The following is a 16,209-nucleotide window of genomic DNA, read 5'->3' on the forward strand; positions in this document are numbered from 1 at the left end:
TCTGTCTCATAATATAAGAGCGTTTTGACACTAGTCTAGTGTAAAAAACGCTCTTATATTATGGGACGGAGGGAGTAGTTTATTTATGTTATTAACTTGCCAATAGAAGATATATTTTGGTAAGCTATGTAGACTATCTTGTGTCAGCATAGCCACACCAAAAATGAACCAAACCCGGTGGATACACCCATGACTTACCGAACTCTTGTGGACTGACATCACGTGACTAGTTTAGTGCTCCCCTCCTTACGGTGCCACACCCTATGGTCTCAGATACAAACAAAAAGAGAAACGTACTCCAATAACCAGATAATAATAACAATAATGCAATGGCAACATCCAGCATCTCGTTCATCACTAGCAGATCCACAGACAGAACCAAGCCGGATGAGCGTTCAGTAAGCGGCCACTAATCAACCATTCGATTCCATGATCCCCTCCCCCACCACCACCACCATCACCGAGGGCCGCGCACGCCCCCACACCGACGACTCGTTGACTCACTAGCCTTTTCACACGTATATGAGCGCATCGCCACTCGTCACTCCTCAGCTCACCGCTCCGTCCGTCAGCCTCACTACCTCACCGGCCGTCCAAGCAACTTCCACCGACTAAAATAATGCCGAGCATCTATCCCCTCCCCTTCCTGCTCCTCGCCGTCCTCCTGCTGGCCGGCGAGTCGAGCTCGCAGCCCGCCTCCGGCGACCAGGCCACCCTCCTGGCCATCAAGAAGGGCTGGGGTGACCCCGCGCAGCTCGCGTCGTGGGACCCCGCCGCCCACGCCGACCACTGCAGCTGGACCGGCGTCGCCTGCGAGGGCGCCGGCGCCGGGCGAGTCGTCACGGGGCTATCCTTGCAGAAGCTGAACATTAGCGGCGAGGTGCCGGGGTCTGTGTGCGACCTGGCGAACCTGGCCCGCCTCGACCTCTCCTACAACAACCTCACCGGCGCCTTCCCCGGCGCCGCGCTCTACCGCTGCGCCCGGCTCCGGTCCCTCGACCTCTCCTACAACGGGTTCGATGGGGCCCTCCCGGATGACATCGGCCTGCTGTCGTCCGCGATGGAGCACCTCAACCTCTCGGCTAACCACTTCTCCGGCGCCGTGCCAGCGGCGGTCGCGGGGCTTCCGCTGCTGAAGTCGCTGATTCTTGACACGAACCAGTTCACCGGCGCGTACCCGGCGGCCGAGATAAGCAAGCTCACCGGGCTTGAGAAGCTCACGCTTGCCGTGAACCCTTTCGCGCCGGCGCCGGCGCCGTCCGAGTTCGCCAAGCTGACCAACCTGAGCTACCTCTGGATGGCCGACATGAACATGACCGGCGAGATCCCGAAGGCCTACTCGAGTCTAGTGAAACTCGAGATGCTCTCTGTGACGGGGAACAATCTCACCGGCGGGATCCCGGCGTGGGTCTTGCAGCTCCCAAAGCTCAAGTACGTGTACCTGTTCAACAACGGACTCACCGGCGAGCTTCCGCGCAATATCACGGCGGTGAATTTGATGGAGCTTGATGTGTCGTCGAACAACCTCACCGGAGAAATACCGGAAGACATCGGTAACCTCAAGAACCTGAGCATATTGTTCATGTACACCAACCAGCTCACCGGCACCATTCCCGCAAGCATGGCGACGCTCCCCAAACTCAGTGACATCCGGCTATTTGAGAACAAGCTCTCCGGCGAGCTCCCGGCGGAGCTCGGGAAGCACTCGCCGCTCGTCAACCTCGAGGTCTGCAACAACAACCTTTCCGGCTCGCTCCCGGAATCACTCTGCGCCAACGGGAAGCTCGACGACATCGTCGTCTTCAATAACAACTTCTCCGGCGAGTTCCCGAAGAACCTGGGCGACTGCGTCCTGCTGAACAACATCATGCTCTACAACAACCGCTTCTCCGGCGAGTTCCCAGCGAAGATATGGTCATTTCCGAAGTTGACCACTCTGATGATACATAACAACGGTTTCACCGGGGCTCTGCCGGCCGTGCTATCTGAGAACATCACGCGGATTGAGATGGGGAATAACAAATTCTCTGGCTCCTTCCCAACGTCGGCAACCGGGCTGAGCGTGTTCCAGGCGGAGAACAATCAGCTCTCCGGCGATCTGCCGGTCAACATGAGCAAGTTTGCCGACCTGACTGATCTGTCAGTGTCCGGCAACCAGCTAACTGGTTCCATACCAGCATCAGTCAACTTGTTGCAGAAGCTCAATTCTCTCAACTTGAGCGGCAACCGACTGTCCGGCACCATTCCACCTTCCAGCATCGGATTGCTTCCATCGCTGAATATCCTTGATTTATCCGGCAATGAAATCACCGGTGCCATACCGCCGGACTTCAATAACCTGAAACTCAACAAGCTCGACATGTCGTCAAACCAGCTCACCGGCGAGGTGCTGCCCTCGTTGCAGAGCGCGGCATACGAGAGCAGCTTCGTCGGCAACCACGGGCTCTGTGCTAGGAAAGGCTCGGGGGTAGACCTCCCGAAATGCGGCAGTGCCCGCGACGAGCTCTCGAGGGGCTTGATCGTCCTCTTCTCCATGCTCGCCGGCATTGTTCTCGTCGGCAGCGTGGGCATCGCATGCCTGCTCTTCCGGCGGCGGAAGGAGCAGCAGGAGGTGACCGACTGGAAGATGACGCAGTTCACCCATCTGGGCTTCACCGAGTCGGATGTGCTCAACAACATCCGTGAGGAGAACGTGATCGGCAGCGGCGGGTCCGGGAAGGTGTACCGCATCCACCTGCCTGCCCGTGCCGGCGGCGACGAGGAGCACGGCGGCAGCGGTGGCGGCAGGATGGTGGCCGTGAAGAGGATATGGAACGCGAGGAAGCTGGAAGCGAAGTTCGACAAGGAGTTCGAGGCGGAGGTGAAGGTGCTGGGCAACATCCGGCACAACAACATCGTGAGGCTGCTCTGCTGCATCTCCAGCCAGGACGTGAAGCTGCTGGTGTACGAGTACATGGAGAACGGCAGCCTCGACCGGTGGCTGCACCACCTTGACCGCCAGGGCGCGCCGGCGCCGCTGGACTGGCCGACGAGGCTGGCCATCGCCATCGACTCGGCCAAGGGGCTCAGCTACATGCACCACGACTCCGCGCAGTCGATCGTGCACCGGGATGTCAAGTCCAGCAACATCTTGCTCGACCCGGAGTTCCACGCCAAGATCGCCGACTTCGGGCTCGCCCGGATGCTTGTCAAGTCCGGCGAGCTGGAGTCCGTGTCAGCCATCGGCGGCACGTTCGGGTACATGGCCCCAGGTGAGGAGCTCAAATTCATTCATTAAGTTGCCATTTCAACTTGTGAAAATTCATTGTTGATTGTGGCGCTAACTGGGGTGAGCTTGTGCAGAGTATGCGTCAAGGCTGAGGGTGAACGAGAAGGTCGACGTCTACAGCTTTGGCGTGGTTCTGCTGGAGCTGATCACCGGCAAGGTCGCGAACGACGGCGGCGCCGACGTCTGCCTGGCGGAGTGGGCGTGGCGGCGGTACCAAAAGGGCCCTCCGTTCAACGACGTGGTCGACGAGCACATCCGAGACCCGGCTAACATGGCGGACATCCTGGCCGTGTTCACCCTCGGCGTGATCTGCACGGGGGAGAACCCTCCGGCGCGGCCGTCCATGAAGGAGGTCCTGCAGCACCTCATCCGGTGCGACAGGATGTCCGCTCAGGCAGAGGCGTGCCAGCTGGACTATGGCGGCGACGGCGGCGCGCCGCTGCTCGAGGCGAAGAAAGGCAGCCGGAGGAGGGACGTGTCGGACTCCGGCAGGTGGGACGACGACGAGGAGGACAGCGGCAACTTCGTGGTGCACGCGGTTTAGCATAGGCTGATAGAGTGACAGGCGTACGCCCACCCACAAGAGCAGTTCAGGTGCACCATGTACACTAGCACTGCAAAGTCCATAGCTGCTAGAGCTCATCCCTGGAGATGTATAGCTCGCAGCCCTACTGCACCAGTGCAGTAAAAATGTATAGCAATAAGTGTTGAGGCGTCAATGTAGAAGAGGTTTGGGCCATGCACCCCCGCAGTCGAAGCGTCGCCAGAGTAGACTGGAACGGAACTCCTAAAAGGTGGAAATAGGCCCTTAGTCATCACATCGGCAAACTGTTGTGCGGTCGGAACATGAAGAACCCGAATGCGTCCAAGGGCTATCTGTTCGTGCATAAACCCGAATGCGTCCAAGGGCTATCTGTTCGTGCATAAAGTGAATGTCCAGCTCGCTGTGCTTTGTCCGGCGATGACGAACAGGGTTGGCAGAAAGGTACACCGCGAAAACATTGTCACAGTAGACAACAGTGGCATGTGAGACGTCGTGATGCAACTCCTGAAGTAGCTGTCGAAGCCAGGTGCACTCGGCGACGGCGTTGGCCACTGCGCGGTACTCGGGCTCCGCGCTAGAGCGCGGCACTGTCGGTTGTCGCTTGGACGACCATGAGGCAAGTGAGGGACCGATGTAAACGTTGTAGCCAGAAGTGGAGCGACGTGTGTCGGGGCAGCCAGCCCAATCAGCATCAGAATAGACCACCATATCCATAGAGGAAGACGTCGTGAGGGTGATTCCAAGGGACATCGTGCCGCGGATATAGCGGAGAATCCGTTTCATGAGCGTCCAATGAGTCACGAGGGGCGTGCATATGAAGACACACCTACTGGATAACATACTGCAAGTCTGGTCGGGTGAGGTCAGATACTGGAGAGCACCAACAATGGACCGTCCGACGCTGGCGAACCCTCGAGAGCAGAAACCTTGGCCTTCGTATCAACAGGAGTAGCGACAGGATGACAGTTGAACATGACGGCACGCTCAAGAAGCTCATGCGCATACTTCTGCTGATGGAGAAAGAAGCCGTTGGGTTGCTGAGCGACCTCAATGCCAAGGAAATAGTGGAGAGCACCCAAATCCTTGATATCAAACTCATCACGCAGCCGAAGAGTAATCTGCTGAAGAAGGGCTGCTGAGGAGGCCGTCGGGATGATGTCGTCGACATAGAGCAGTAAGTAAGCAGTCGTGTCGCCATGGTGGTATACGAACAGTGAGGCATCCGAGCGAGTCACATGGAAGCCCAGTGTCTGAAGAAAACCGGCGATATGCTGGTACCAGACGCGAGGGGCTTGCTTGAGGCCGTAGAGAGACCGAGACAGCAAGCACACATGGCCAGGATGAGTGGCGTCGACGAAACCAGTGGGTTGCCCACAGTAAACCTGCTCCGCAAGGTGACCATGAAGAAAAGCGTTCGAGACATCCATCTGATGGACCGGCCATCCACGAGAGACCACCAGCTGGAGAACGGTGCAGATCGTGCCCGGTTTGACAACCGGTGCAAACGTCTCAGTGAAGTCAATGCCAGCAGGCTGCCGGAAACCCAGACCACCCAGCGATCCTTATAGCTCTCAAGAGTGCCATCCGAGCAGGTCTTTGAAGGAAATATGCCCTAGAGGCAATAATAAAGTTGTTATTTATATTTCCTTATATCATGATAAATGTTTATTATTCATGCTAGAATTGTATTAACCGGAAACTTAGTACATGTGTGAATACATAGACAAACAGAGTGTCACTAGTATGCCTCTACTTGACTAGCTCGTTGAATCAAAGATGGTTAAGTTTCCTAGCCATAGACATGAGTTGTCATTTGATTAACGGGATCACATCATTAGAGAATAATGTGATTGACTTGACCCATTCCGTTAGCTTAGCACGATGATCGTTTAGTTTGTTGATATTGCTTTCTCCATAACTTATACATGTTCCTATGACTATGAGATCATGCAACTCCCGAATATCGGAGGAACACTTTGTGTTCTACCAAACGTCACAACGTAACTAGGTGATTATAAAGGTGCTCTACAGGTGTATCCAATGGTGTTTGTTGAGTTAGCACAGATAGAGAATAGGATTTGTCACTCTGATTGTCGGCGAGGTATCTCTGGGCCCTCTCGGTAATGCACATCAATATAAGCCTTGCAAGCAATGTCACTAATGAGTTAGTTGCGGGATGATGCATTACGGAACGAGTAAAGAGACTTGCCGGTAACGAGATTGAACTAGGTATTGAGATACCGCGAATCTCAGGCAAGTAACATACCGATGACAAAGGGAACAATGTATATCGTTATGCAGTTTGACCGATAAAGATCTTTGTAGAATATGTGCGAGCCAATATGAACATCCAGGTTCCGCTATTGGTTATTGACCGGAGACGTGTCTCGGTCATGTCTACATTGTTCTCGAACCCGTAGGGTCCGCACACTTAACGTTCGGTGACGATCGGTATTATGAGTTTATGTGTTTTGATGAACCGAAGGTTGTTCGGAGTCCCGGATGCGATCATGGGCATGAAGAGGAGTCTTGAAATGGTCGAGACATAAAGATCGATATATTGTAAGCCTATGTTTGGACATCAGAAAGGTTCCGAGTGAGTTCGGGCATATACCAGAGTACCGGGGGGTTACCGGAACCCCCCGGGGAGGATATGGGCCTAATGGGCTTTAGTGGAGAGAGAGGCAGCCAGGGCAGGCCGCGCGCCCCCTCCCCCTCTAGTCTGAATTGGACTAGGAAGGGGGGCGGCGCCTGAGGGAGTCCTGGACTAAGGGGTCCTCGGGCGTCCGGCGTGTTATCTATGGGCCGGACTGATGGGCTATGAAGACATGAAGACCGAAGACTGCACCGTGTCCGGATTGGACTCTACTTGGCGTGGAAGGCAAGCTTGGCGACCGAAGATTCCTTGTTATGTAACCGACTCCATGTAAACTCTAGATCCACTTGGTGTCTATATAAACCAAAGGGGATAGCCCAGAAAAGACACCACATATACTCATTACCATATTCATAGGCTAGACTACTAGGGTATAGCCATTACGATCTCGTGGTAGATCAACTCTTGTAATACTCGTATTCATCAAGATCAATCAAGCAGGAAGTAGGGTATTACCTCCATAGAGAGGGCCCGAACCTGGGTAAACATCGTGTCCCCTGCCTCCTGTTACCATCGATCCTAGACGCACAGTTCGGGACCCCCTACCCGAGATCCGCCGGTTTTGACACCGACATTGGTGCTTTCATTGAGAATTCCACTATGCCGTCGATGAAAGGCTCGATGGCTCGCCTTGTCATTAGAGACAACATCACCGCAGGTGTAGTTTTGGCCCCGGGCCAAACCCTCCGGCTAGGCGACTTTACTATGATCGCCTGTTCGGCCGCAAAGCCGACGATGACCTCTCGGGCCATTGAAAATCCCCTTCGCATAAACTCCGAGCACTCCAAGCAGATGGATCCGGTCGAGCTTGCGTCCTTAAAAGAGCTCCTAGATCGCACCGCCGCTTTGGGAATCGTCATAGATTACGATCAGATCAGGCCAAAAACCGATCAGGGAGAAACTGAAACTCCACCAGTCACCCACCAGATCACGGTAGTCATGGAGCAGGACGGCGAATCTTCTTCTATATCGGAGACGGACTATGTTCGGATCGCCGTTCATAAAGAGCCGAATATTCACCCGCGAAGGGACGCAACCAGCCCTCCGCACAGAGCATCGGACGGTGGTTCCAAACAATCAGAAGATATTCCGGAACCCGGACAGACTAGTTCGGAAGGTCGTCGGACTCTGGACAACTGGTTAGTGATGAAGCCATGTACCTAGGGTAGGGGCACGGGCCTGTCCAAAGAGCCCTACCCTGGGACATCCCTAGGAGAAGTCACCTTTCAATCGACTTGAAGGTATCCCACTCGACGGGTTCAAGACACTCGACCAAGAAGCCATCACTCGACCATGAAGCCAACCACTCGACTACCAGGAGGCCTATAGTCACTCCACAGGCAAACGGTCAGCTGTTAAGTAGTCTTTATGGTCATTATAGCACTTTATTAGGGGCGTTACCAGTAACGCTCGACCTTAAATGTACCTTAAAACCCTGCATTACTAAGGGCAGGAGGGGGCCGGCGAACTCTATATAAGCCACCCCCTCCTCAGTATGAAGGGTTCGCATCCCTGTAATTCACACACACATAATCCAGTCGACCACCTCCGGGCTCCGAGACGTAGGGCTATTACTTCTTCCGAGAAGGGCCCGAACTCGTAAACCTTGCGTGCTTACAACTTCTCCATAGCTGAGATCTTGCCTCTCGATACTTACCCCCCTACATCACTGTCAGAGTTAGAACCATGACAATTGGCGCCCACCGTGTGGCCAGAATCTACAGATACAAAGATCTTCGGAAAAGAGATTCTTCAAACAGCATACCATAACAGACCAAGCGTTGAGTCGACTGACCTGGACGTTGCTCTGAAGAGCCGAGCTCGCGTCATAAGCTGCTTGGCTGGCCTCCCGAGCCAACTTCACTTGCTCCATCATGATCCCCGCCTGACGTATAGCCTCGTTTGCAGCAGCCGCTTGGTCCTCAGGGACGGGGTATGCGGCAAAAAGCGAAGACGGATCCGCAGTCGACGTCGAGGGCCGCACACTCGCCAGAGGAATGGCGAAGGTCACAGAAGCCCGAGTGGTGTCACCACCGTCCCGAGCTACGGCCTCAGACGCCGGAGCGGGTTGGGGGGTCTTGTCAGCCGACGCCCTCTTGTGCCTCCTCACTCTCAACGGATCGTTGTCGTCGTCATCCGGGAGATCGATAACATGAGGAGGGGCTACAAGGGAAACATTCAATCGACCGGGGTTGCAATAAATGTTTAGTCGACTCAAAGCGGAACGTCAGTAATCGTACCAAGGTTGGAGGTAACAGCATCCTCCATCTCTTGGTCGTCATCCTTGGCGGAGATCTCAGAAGTAGCAGCACTGCAAGCCTCGAAAGTCAGTCGGTTGGCTCAATGGATCGACCAAGGATCCGTCCACGGTCGACAAAGGAAAACAAGTTTTATTATTACCCAGAAATGGTGGGGACGGCCATCTTCATCTTGGGCAGAGCCTTGGCCAGCTTGGACGGCGCTGCGCGTGGGTGTTTGGGAGCCTTTCCAGTCGGCGTAGGGGAAGAGGTCCGAGGGCGTTTCGACGGCTGCCCAACAGGAGCAGTCGCCCCACCACGCTCCTGCGCTGGATCGTGTGTGAGCTTGGATCGCCCCTCCGGGCGGGGGGGTTCAACCTCCTCCTCCTCCTCTTCGCTGGAGTCGACGTCGTCGCCTCCCTCTCCTTCATCGTCGGACTCCCACTCGCCTTGATCGTCCCCGCTCTCACCTCCGCTTGCCTCCCCTTCCTCAGTTGGCCCCTGTGCCCCGTTGGGCATCGAGTACATCTCAGTAGTCGCCTGAAAAACAACAGACAAGACAAAGGTTAATCGACCAACTCAAAGAAGACCACTGAAGAAAAACAAGATCTCAGTCAGGAGCATAAAGACACACCTGGTCCACGTCATACGAGTTGTCGAGTGGAATTACCCTCCTGGCTCCTCGGGGGTTGTCCTTGTTTCCTGTGATGCTCGACAGCCACCCCTCCAGCATCTCATCAGTGACCTCCTCCGGGTGGATCCGAGTGGTGTCGTCGAGACCCGAGTACAGCCACATCGGGTGGTCACGAGCCTGGAGCGGTTGGATGCGCCTCCGGAGGAAGACCTCCAGCAAATCCATACCCGTCACGCCCTCACGGACAAGCTCAACCACTCGACCGGCCAGCACTTTGACTTGGGCCCTTTCCTCCGGCGCCACCTTCAGAGAAGCAGGTTTTTCAGCTCGGTCGAGTGAGAAAGGGGGAGACCAGTCGACTGTCCTGGGGTCGCCTGGTCTTGATAGTAGAACCAGGTCGCCTGCCAGCCACGGACAGACTCCGGGAAAGTGATGGATGGAAAACAACTCTTTCCCCTCGTCTGGATCGCCAGGCCCCCGCACAGCTGGATCACCTGCATCCTTTCATCACTCGACTTGGCCTTCTTGACCGATTGAGAACGGCAGGTAAAGATGTGCTTGAAGAGACCCCAATGGGGGCGGCAACCCAAGAAACCCTCACACATGGAAATGAAAGCAGCGAGGTATACGATGGAGTTGCGAGTGAAGTGGTGAAGCTGCACTCCGAAGAAGTTCAGGAAGCTCCGGAAAAAAGGATGGGGCGGCAGAGAAAACCCGCGGTCGACATGGGTGGCTAGGAGCACGCACTCACCGTCGCGGGGGGTGAGGTTCGATCTCTCTCCCCGGGTGACGCGCGGCTTCATGGGGAATGACCCCCCCTCGACCATGTCGTCGAGATCTTCTTGCCGGATCACCGACGGCATCCAATCGCCTTGGATCCAGCCTCGGGGCAGAGCAGACCTTGAGGAGGATCCGCCCCGAGCGGACCTCTTCCCTTTCCCCTGCGCTGCCGCCTTCTTCGCGCGCTCCAGGGCAGATGTCTTGTCCTTCGCCATCATCGCCGGCAAATCTTGCACGGACCCGCGGCGCTAGGGTGAGAACGGAGGTGGCGGAGGAACTCGCGAAGGGGGAGAGGAAGAAGGAAGTGCACTGTTTGGAAACCCCGAGCCGGCAACTTATAAGGGGCCGCTTCCGAGTGGCTGACTGGTAGGCCCAGGCTATCCAGTCAAATCCCGCAGCAGACGCGCGCGCAGTACGTGGAGAAAAAGGCGACGCGAGGATCGAGGAGCTTCCACTTTATTGCTTCCGATTACTGCGGCCGCTCCCGTCCCGCGCGCTTCCCGAAATCCGAATCCCGCGACACCCGCGGGCCGCAGAACAACTTGTTAAAACAGAAGACCCCGCTCGCGCCGACACTCGGTATGTCACACATAAAGAAATTCACTCGACGAAAGGCCTGGAATGGATCAAGGCGACTGAAAGAGGTTGATGACGTCATCCGTGACGGTTGGCCCAAAACGAGGCACCCACGTAGCCCAAAGAACCAGTCGGAAAGATCTCCAACTCTTTCCCCACTCTAACCTCGATCCATTCGGGGGCTAATGATGAAGCCATGTACCTAGGGTAGGGGCACGGGCCTGTCCAAAGTGCCCTACCCTGGGACATCCCTAGGAGAAGTCACCTTTCAATCGACTTGAAGGTATCCCACTCGATGGGTTCAAGACACTCGACCAAGAAGCCATCACTCGACCATGAAGCCAACCACTCGACTACCAGGAGGCCTATAGTCACTCCGCAGGCAAACGGTCAGCTGTTAAGTAGTCTTTATGGTCATTATAGCACTTTATTAGGGGCATTACCAGTAACGCTCGACCTTAAATGTACCTTAAAACCCTGCATTACTGAGGGCAGGAGGGGGCCGGCGAACTCTATATAAGCCACCCCCCTCCTCAGTATGAAGGGTTCGCATCCCTATAATTCACACGCGCGTAATCCAGTCGACCGCCTCCGGGCTCCGAGATGTAGGGCTATTACTTCTTCCGAGAAGGGCCCGAACTCGTAAACCTTGCGTGCTTACAACTTCTCCATAGCTGAGATCTTGCCTCTCCATACTTACCCCCCTACATCACTGTCAGAGTTAGAACCACGACAGTTGGATTTTTTTTATAGTGGGGGCACGCTGAGTGCACCCACTGGGTGTAGTCCCCGAGACTACTGTCGAATGTTCTTGATTCGGCTGTAGTCTTAGAAACGTCATCATTGCCTCTTAGTTACTCGGAAGCAACTTATTTTGGACGTCTGTCGACTGATTTTTCTTTTTACAGAAATCATGTGAACTTGTAGCTCGCTATACTGAGTTGGAGAATCAGCAGATCCAGCTCAACCTTAACTTGAAGCTTGCCCAGGAGAATTTGAAGAAGGCGCAATAAGAAGCAAAAGGTATGGCTGGGGAGGGTCTCCATTCTTAACGGGTGGCTTTTCTTTCTTGTCCATTCTTGATGTTGGTTCCACTCGACGCGCCACAGATAAACTGGAGGAAGCTCTGAAGAAGAAGGATCAAGATCTTGCAGAGGCACAGATGGAGGCCTCGAGCAAAACGAAGCTCGCAGAAGAGAAACTGGCTTCGGTCAGAACTCTTGAACAGGAGAACTCCAGACTGAAAACTGCTCTCGAGACAGCTAATCGAGATGCCAGTCGACTGAAGAAAGAAAAGATGGCTCTGCACGACAAGGCGGGTGAGCTGGCGGGGAAGGTAAAAGATCTGGAGGCTTATCTCGATGGACTCGCCAAGAAGCTGTTCGTCATGCTCGAAGGTAATTATTCCAACCCGGCTGTCTTGTAGTTACCAAGCCTGCGTACGGCCACTGTCTTATTCTTGAATCGTGTTTGCAGAATTCTGCCAGAGCTTCGAAGAGGAAACCAGTCGAGTGGAGCCAGGCTTGGATACTGCCAATTCTCTCGTGAAGGACGAGGCTGCTATGAACGTGCTCCGACTGGAGTCTCGTGTTACCAGCGTTGTTGATTATCTTGCTCGGCTGAAGGTTGCGATGTCGCGGATCGACACATCACTCTGGCCTGGAACGACGCTTCAGAACGACCTCGAGTCCCTGATGGTCCGACTGGATGAAGTCCCGGGTCGAGTGGCGGAATGGAAGAAATCTTCTGCTAGATGTGGTGCTGATGTCGCTCTGTCTCTGGTCCGCGTCCATTGCAAGGAGGCGCAAGAAGAAAAGCTGGCCGCCATCCAAGTTGCCAATACCAGGAAGCACAACTTTCAGGACTTCATGGAGACTTTTATTGCTGCTGCCACTCGTATTGCAGACGGGATCGACTTGGACGAGTTCGTCGCCCCTTCCAGTCCTCCTCCTGAGGAATGAAAAACTTTTATGCTTCACTTTAAATTTGCCTTGGAATGCTGAGTGGATTTGTAACCGTTAAACTCCGCCGAGCCAAGGGCTCGAGTACTTTGATCTGAGGTCTGGGACCTTTTAGGCTTTATCTGATCTTGATTTCTCGTTGAATATCTTCATGGTTTGATTCGTTGAGTGGATCTTGATCTTCACTCGGAATAACCTTGTATTTGTGGCGCAGCTCCGAAGGAGAAGGTAGCAGTCGACTTGCGGATTGGGTTGTGTCCTGTACTTAGGCGAGCACTGGGCTGCAGCTAAGCCTCCGAGTGAGAGGTTTGCTCTCCACTCGGTAGGATTTTTAAACACTTAAGCGAGCGCTGGGCTGCAGCTAAGCCCCCGAGTGGGAGGTTTGCTCTCCGCTCGGTAGGATTTTTAAACACTTAGGCGAGCACTGGGCTGCAGCTGAGCCCCCGAGTGGGAGTCTAGCTCGCCACTCGGTAGGATTTTTAAACACTTAGGCGAGCACTGGGCTGCAGCTGAGCCCCCGAGTGGGAGTCTGGCTCGCCACTCGGTAGGATTTTTATATACTTAGGCGAGCGCTGGGCTACAGCTAAGCCTCCGAGTGGGAGGTTTGCTCTCCACTCGGTAGGATTTTCAAATACTTAGGCGAGTGGTTGGACTGCAGCTAAGCCCCCGAGTGGGAGGATTGCTCTCCACTCGGTAGGATTTTTTCAAACTTAGGCGAGTGCCTGACTGCAGCTAAGTCTCTAAGTGGGAGAACTTAGGCGAGTACTGGACTGCAGCTAAGCCCTTGAGTGGGAGGATTGCTCTCCACTCAGTAGGATTTTTTCAAACTTAGGCGAGTGGTTGGACTGCAGCTAAGCCCCCGAGTGGGAGGATTGCTCTCCACTCGGTAGGATTTTTTCAAACTTAGGCGAGTGCCTGACTGCAGCTAAGCCTCTAAGTGAGAGAACTTAGGCGAGTACTGGACTGCAGCTAAGCCCCCGAGTGGGAGGATTGCTCTCCACTCGGTAGGATTTTTTCAAAGTTAGGCGAGTGCCTGACTGCAGCTAAGTCTCTAAGTGAGATAACTTAGGCGAGTACTGGACTGCAGCTAAGCCCCCGAGTGGGAGGATTGCTCTCCACTCGGTAGGATTTTTTCAAACTTAGGCGAGTGCCTGACTGCAGCTAAGTCTCCAAGTGGGAGAACTTAGGCGAGTACTGGACTGCAGCTAAGCCCCCGAGTGGGAGGATTGCTCTCCACTCGGTAGGATTTTTTCAAACTTAGGCGAGTGCCTGACTGCACCTAAGCCTCTAAGTGGGAGAACTTAGGCGAGTACCGGACTGCAGCTAAGCCCCCGAGTGGGAGGATTGCTCTCCACTCGGTAGGATTTTTCAAACTTAGGCGAAACGGATTCGCAGCTAAGTCACCCACTGGGGGATTTCGTATGAAAACAAGAGTGACAGCAATTATTGGGATGCTCTTGTCTTTGGTAAAAATGAACTGCAGAAATTTTTTCTTATTACATCTCGTCCAAGGGAGAACTCAAGTGTAAAAGGGGCGGAGAAGTTGCGCATTCCAAGCTCGTGGCTCGTCGATCTGGTGATCAACATTGTAGAGGTGATATGCTCCATTGTGGAGGACTCTGGTGACGATGAAGGGGCCTTCCCAAGTAGGAGCAAGTTTGTGTGGTTTCTGTTGATCCACTCGGAGGACCAAATCTCCTTCCTGGAAGGCTCGGCTCTTCACATTTCTGGCATGGAATCGATGCAAGTCTTGCTGATAGATGGTCGATCTGATCATAGCCATTTCCCTCTCCTCCTCTAGGAGGTCGACTGCGTCTTGCCGGGCTTGCTCTGCTTTATCTTCGTTATAAAGCTCGACTCTGGGGGCGTTGTGAAGTAGATCACTCGGCAGGACGGCTTCGGCTCCGTAAACCAGGAAAAATGGCGTTCTTCCGGTCGACCGGTTCGGGGTGGTCCTCAGCCCCCACAAAACCGACGGAAGCGTCGACCCAAGCGCCTGCTGCATGCTTGAGATCACGCATCAATCAAGGCTTCAATCCTTTGAGAATCAGACCATTTGCTCTTTCAGCTTGTCCATTCGACTGAGGATGCGCGACCGACGCGTAGTCGACTCGTGTGCCTTGAGAGGCGCAAAAAGCTCTGAACTTGTCTGAATCGAAGTTTGACCCATTGTCAGTGATGATGCTATGCGGGACCCCATATCTGAATATCAACTCTCTGATGAAACCGATAGCAGTGCTGGTATCAAGATTTTTGATAGCCTTGGCTTCAATCCATTTGGTGAACTTGTCGACTACCACAAGCACATGCGTGAATCTGCTCCTGCCTGTTCTCAGTGGACCGACCTTGTCTAGTCCCCAGACAGCAAAGGGCCAGACGAGTGGAATGGTCTTCAGGGATGATGCAGGCTTGTGTGACATGTTGGAGTAGAACTGGCAACCTCCACACTTGTCGACTATCTCTTTTGCCATCTCATTTTCTCTTGGCCAGTAAAATCCTGCTCGGTATGCTTTAGCCACAATGGTCCGAGAGGACGCATGGTGACCACAGGTCCCCGAGTGGATATCATCAAGGATCATCTGACCCTCTTCTGGTGTTATGCACTTCTGACCGATTCCTGTCGCACTTTCTCTATACAACTGTCCTTTTATGACTGTGAAAGCTTTGGATCGACGGACGATCTGTCGAGCCTCTTCTTCGTCCTCTGGAAGTTCTTTCCTCAAGATATACGCGATGTATGGTATCGTCCAGTCGGGAGTGATTGCCAAGACCTCCATGACCAGGTCGACCACAGCGGGAATTTCGACTTCAGTCGGATCTGTGGCACTTTTCGGTTGCGGGGCTTCTTCTGTAAAAGGATCCTCCTGGACTGACGGCGAGCGGATGTGCTCCAAAAACACATTGCTGGGAATGGCTTCTCTCTTGGAGCCTATCTTTGCCAGATCATCTGCTGCTTGATTTTTCAGTCGGGGGATGTGATGAAGCTCTAACCCCTCGAATTTCTTTTCTAGCTTTCTTACTGCGTTGCAATAGCCAGTCATAGCTGGGCTTCTGACGTCCCACTCCTTCATCACCTGATTAACCACCAAATCTGAGTCGCCGTAGACCATGAGGCGTCGGACACCGAGTGAAATGGCCATGCGCAACCCGTACAAGAGTGCTTCATATTCTGCTTCATTGTTGGAGGAATCGAAGTGAATCTGGAGAACGTATCTGAGCTTATCTCCTCGGAGGGAGACCAATACTACCCCAGCACCGGAACCATTCAGCATCTTAGATCCATCGAAGAACATGGTCCAGTGCTCCGAGTGAACTTGAGTCGGAAGTTGCTGTTCAATCCACTCGGCGACGAAATCTGCAATTGCTTGGGACTTGATAGCCTTCTTTGCTTCAAACTTGATATCTAGGGGAAGGAGTTCAATCGCCCACTTCGCCACTCGACCAGTTGCATCTCTGTTGTGCAAGATCTCTGACAGTGGAGCGTCGCTGACGACTGTAATGGAATGGTCAGAGAAGTAGTGTGCAACCTTCTTCGTGGTCATGTAGATCCCAT

General features: G+C 54.0%; 1 protein-coding gene across 1 annotated transcript; it reads left to right on the plus strand.

The window, feature by feature from the left end:
* Window positions 1-534: 534 nt before the first annotated feature.
* Window positions 535-4,007, plus strand: LOC125523909 (receptor-like protein kinase 5). The gene is made up of 2 exons (XM_048688975.1): window positions 535-3,251; window positions 3,343-4,007. The coding sequence occupies exons 1-2, from the start codon at window positions 620-622 to the stop codon at window positions 3,810-3,812; spliced, it is 3,102 nt and encodes a 1,033-aa protein (XP_048544932.1). The 5' UTR covers window positions 535-619; the 3' UTR covers window positions 3,813-4,007.
* The last annotated feature ends 12,202 nt before the right edge of the window (window positions 4,008-16,209 follow it).

The sequence above is a fragment of the Triticum urartu genome, chromosome 7 (assembly GCF_003073215.2).
Source record: "Triticum urartu cultivar G1812 chromosome 7, Tu2.1, whole genome shotgun sequence".
NCBI lineage: Eukaryota > Viridiplantae > Streptophyta > Magnoliopsida > Poales > Poaceae > Triticum > Triticum urartu.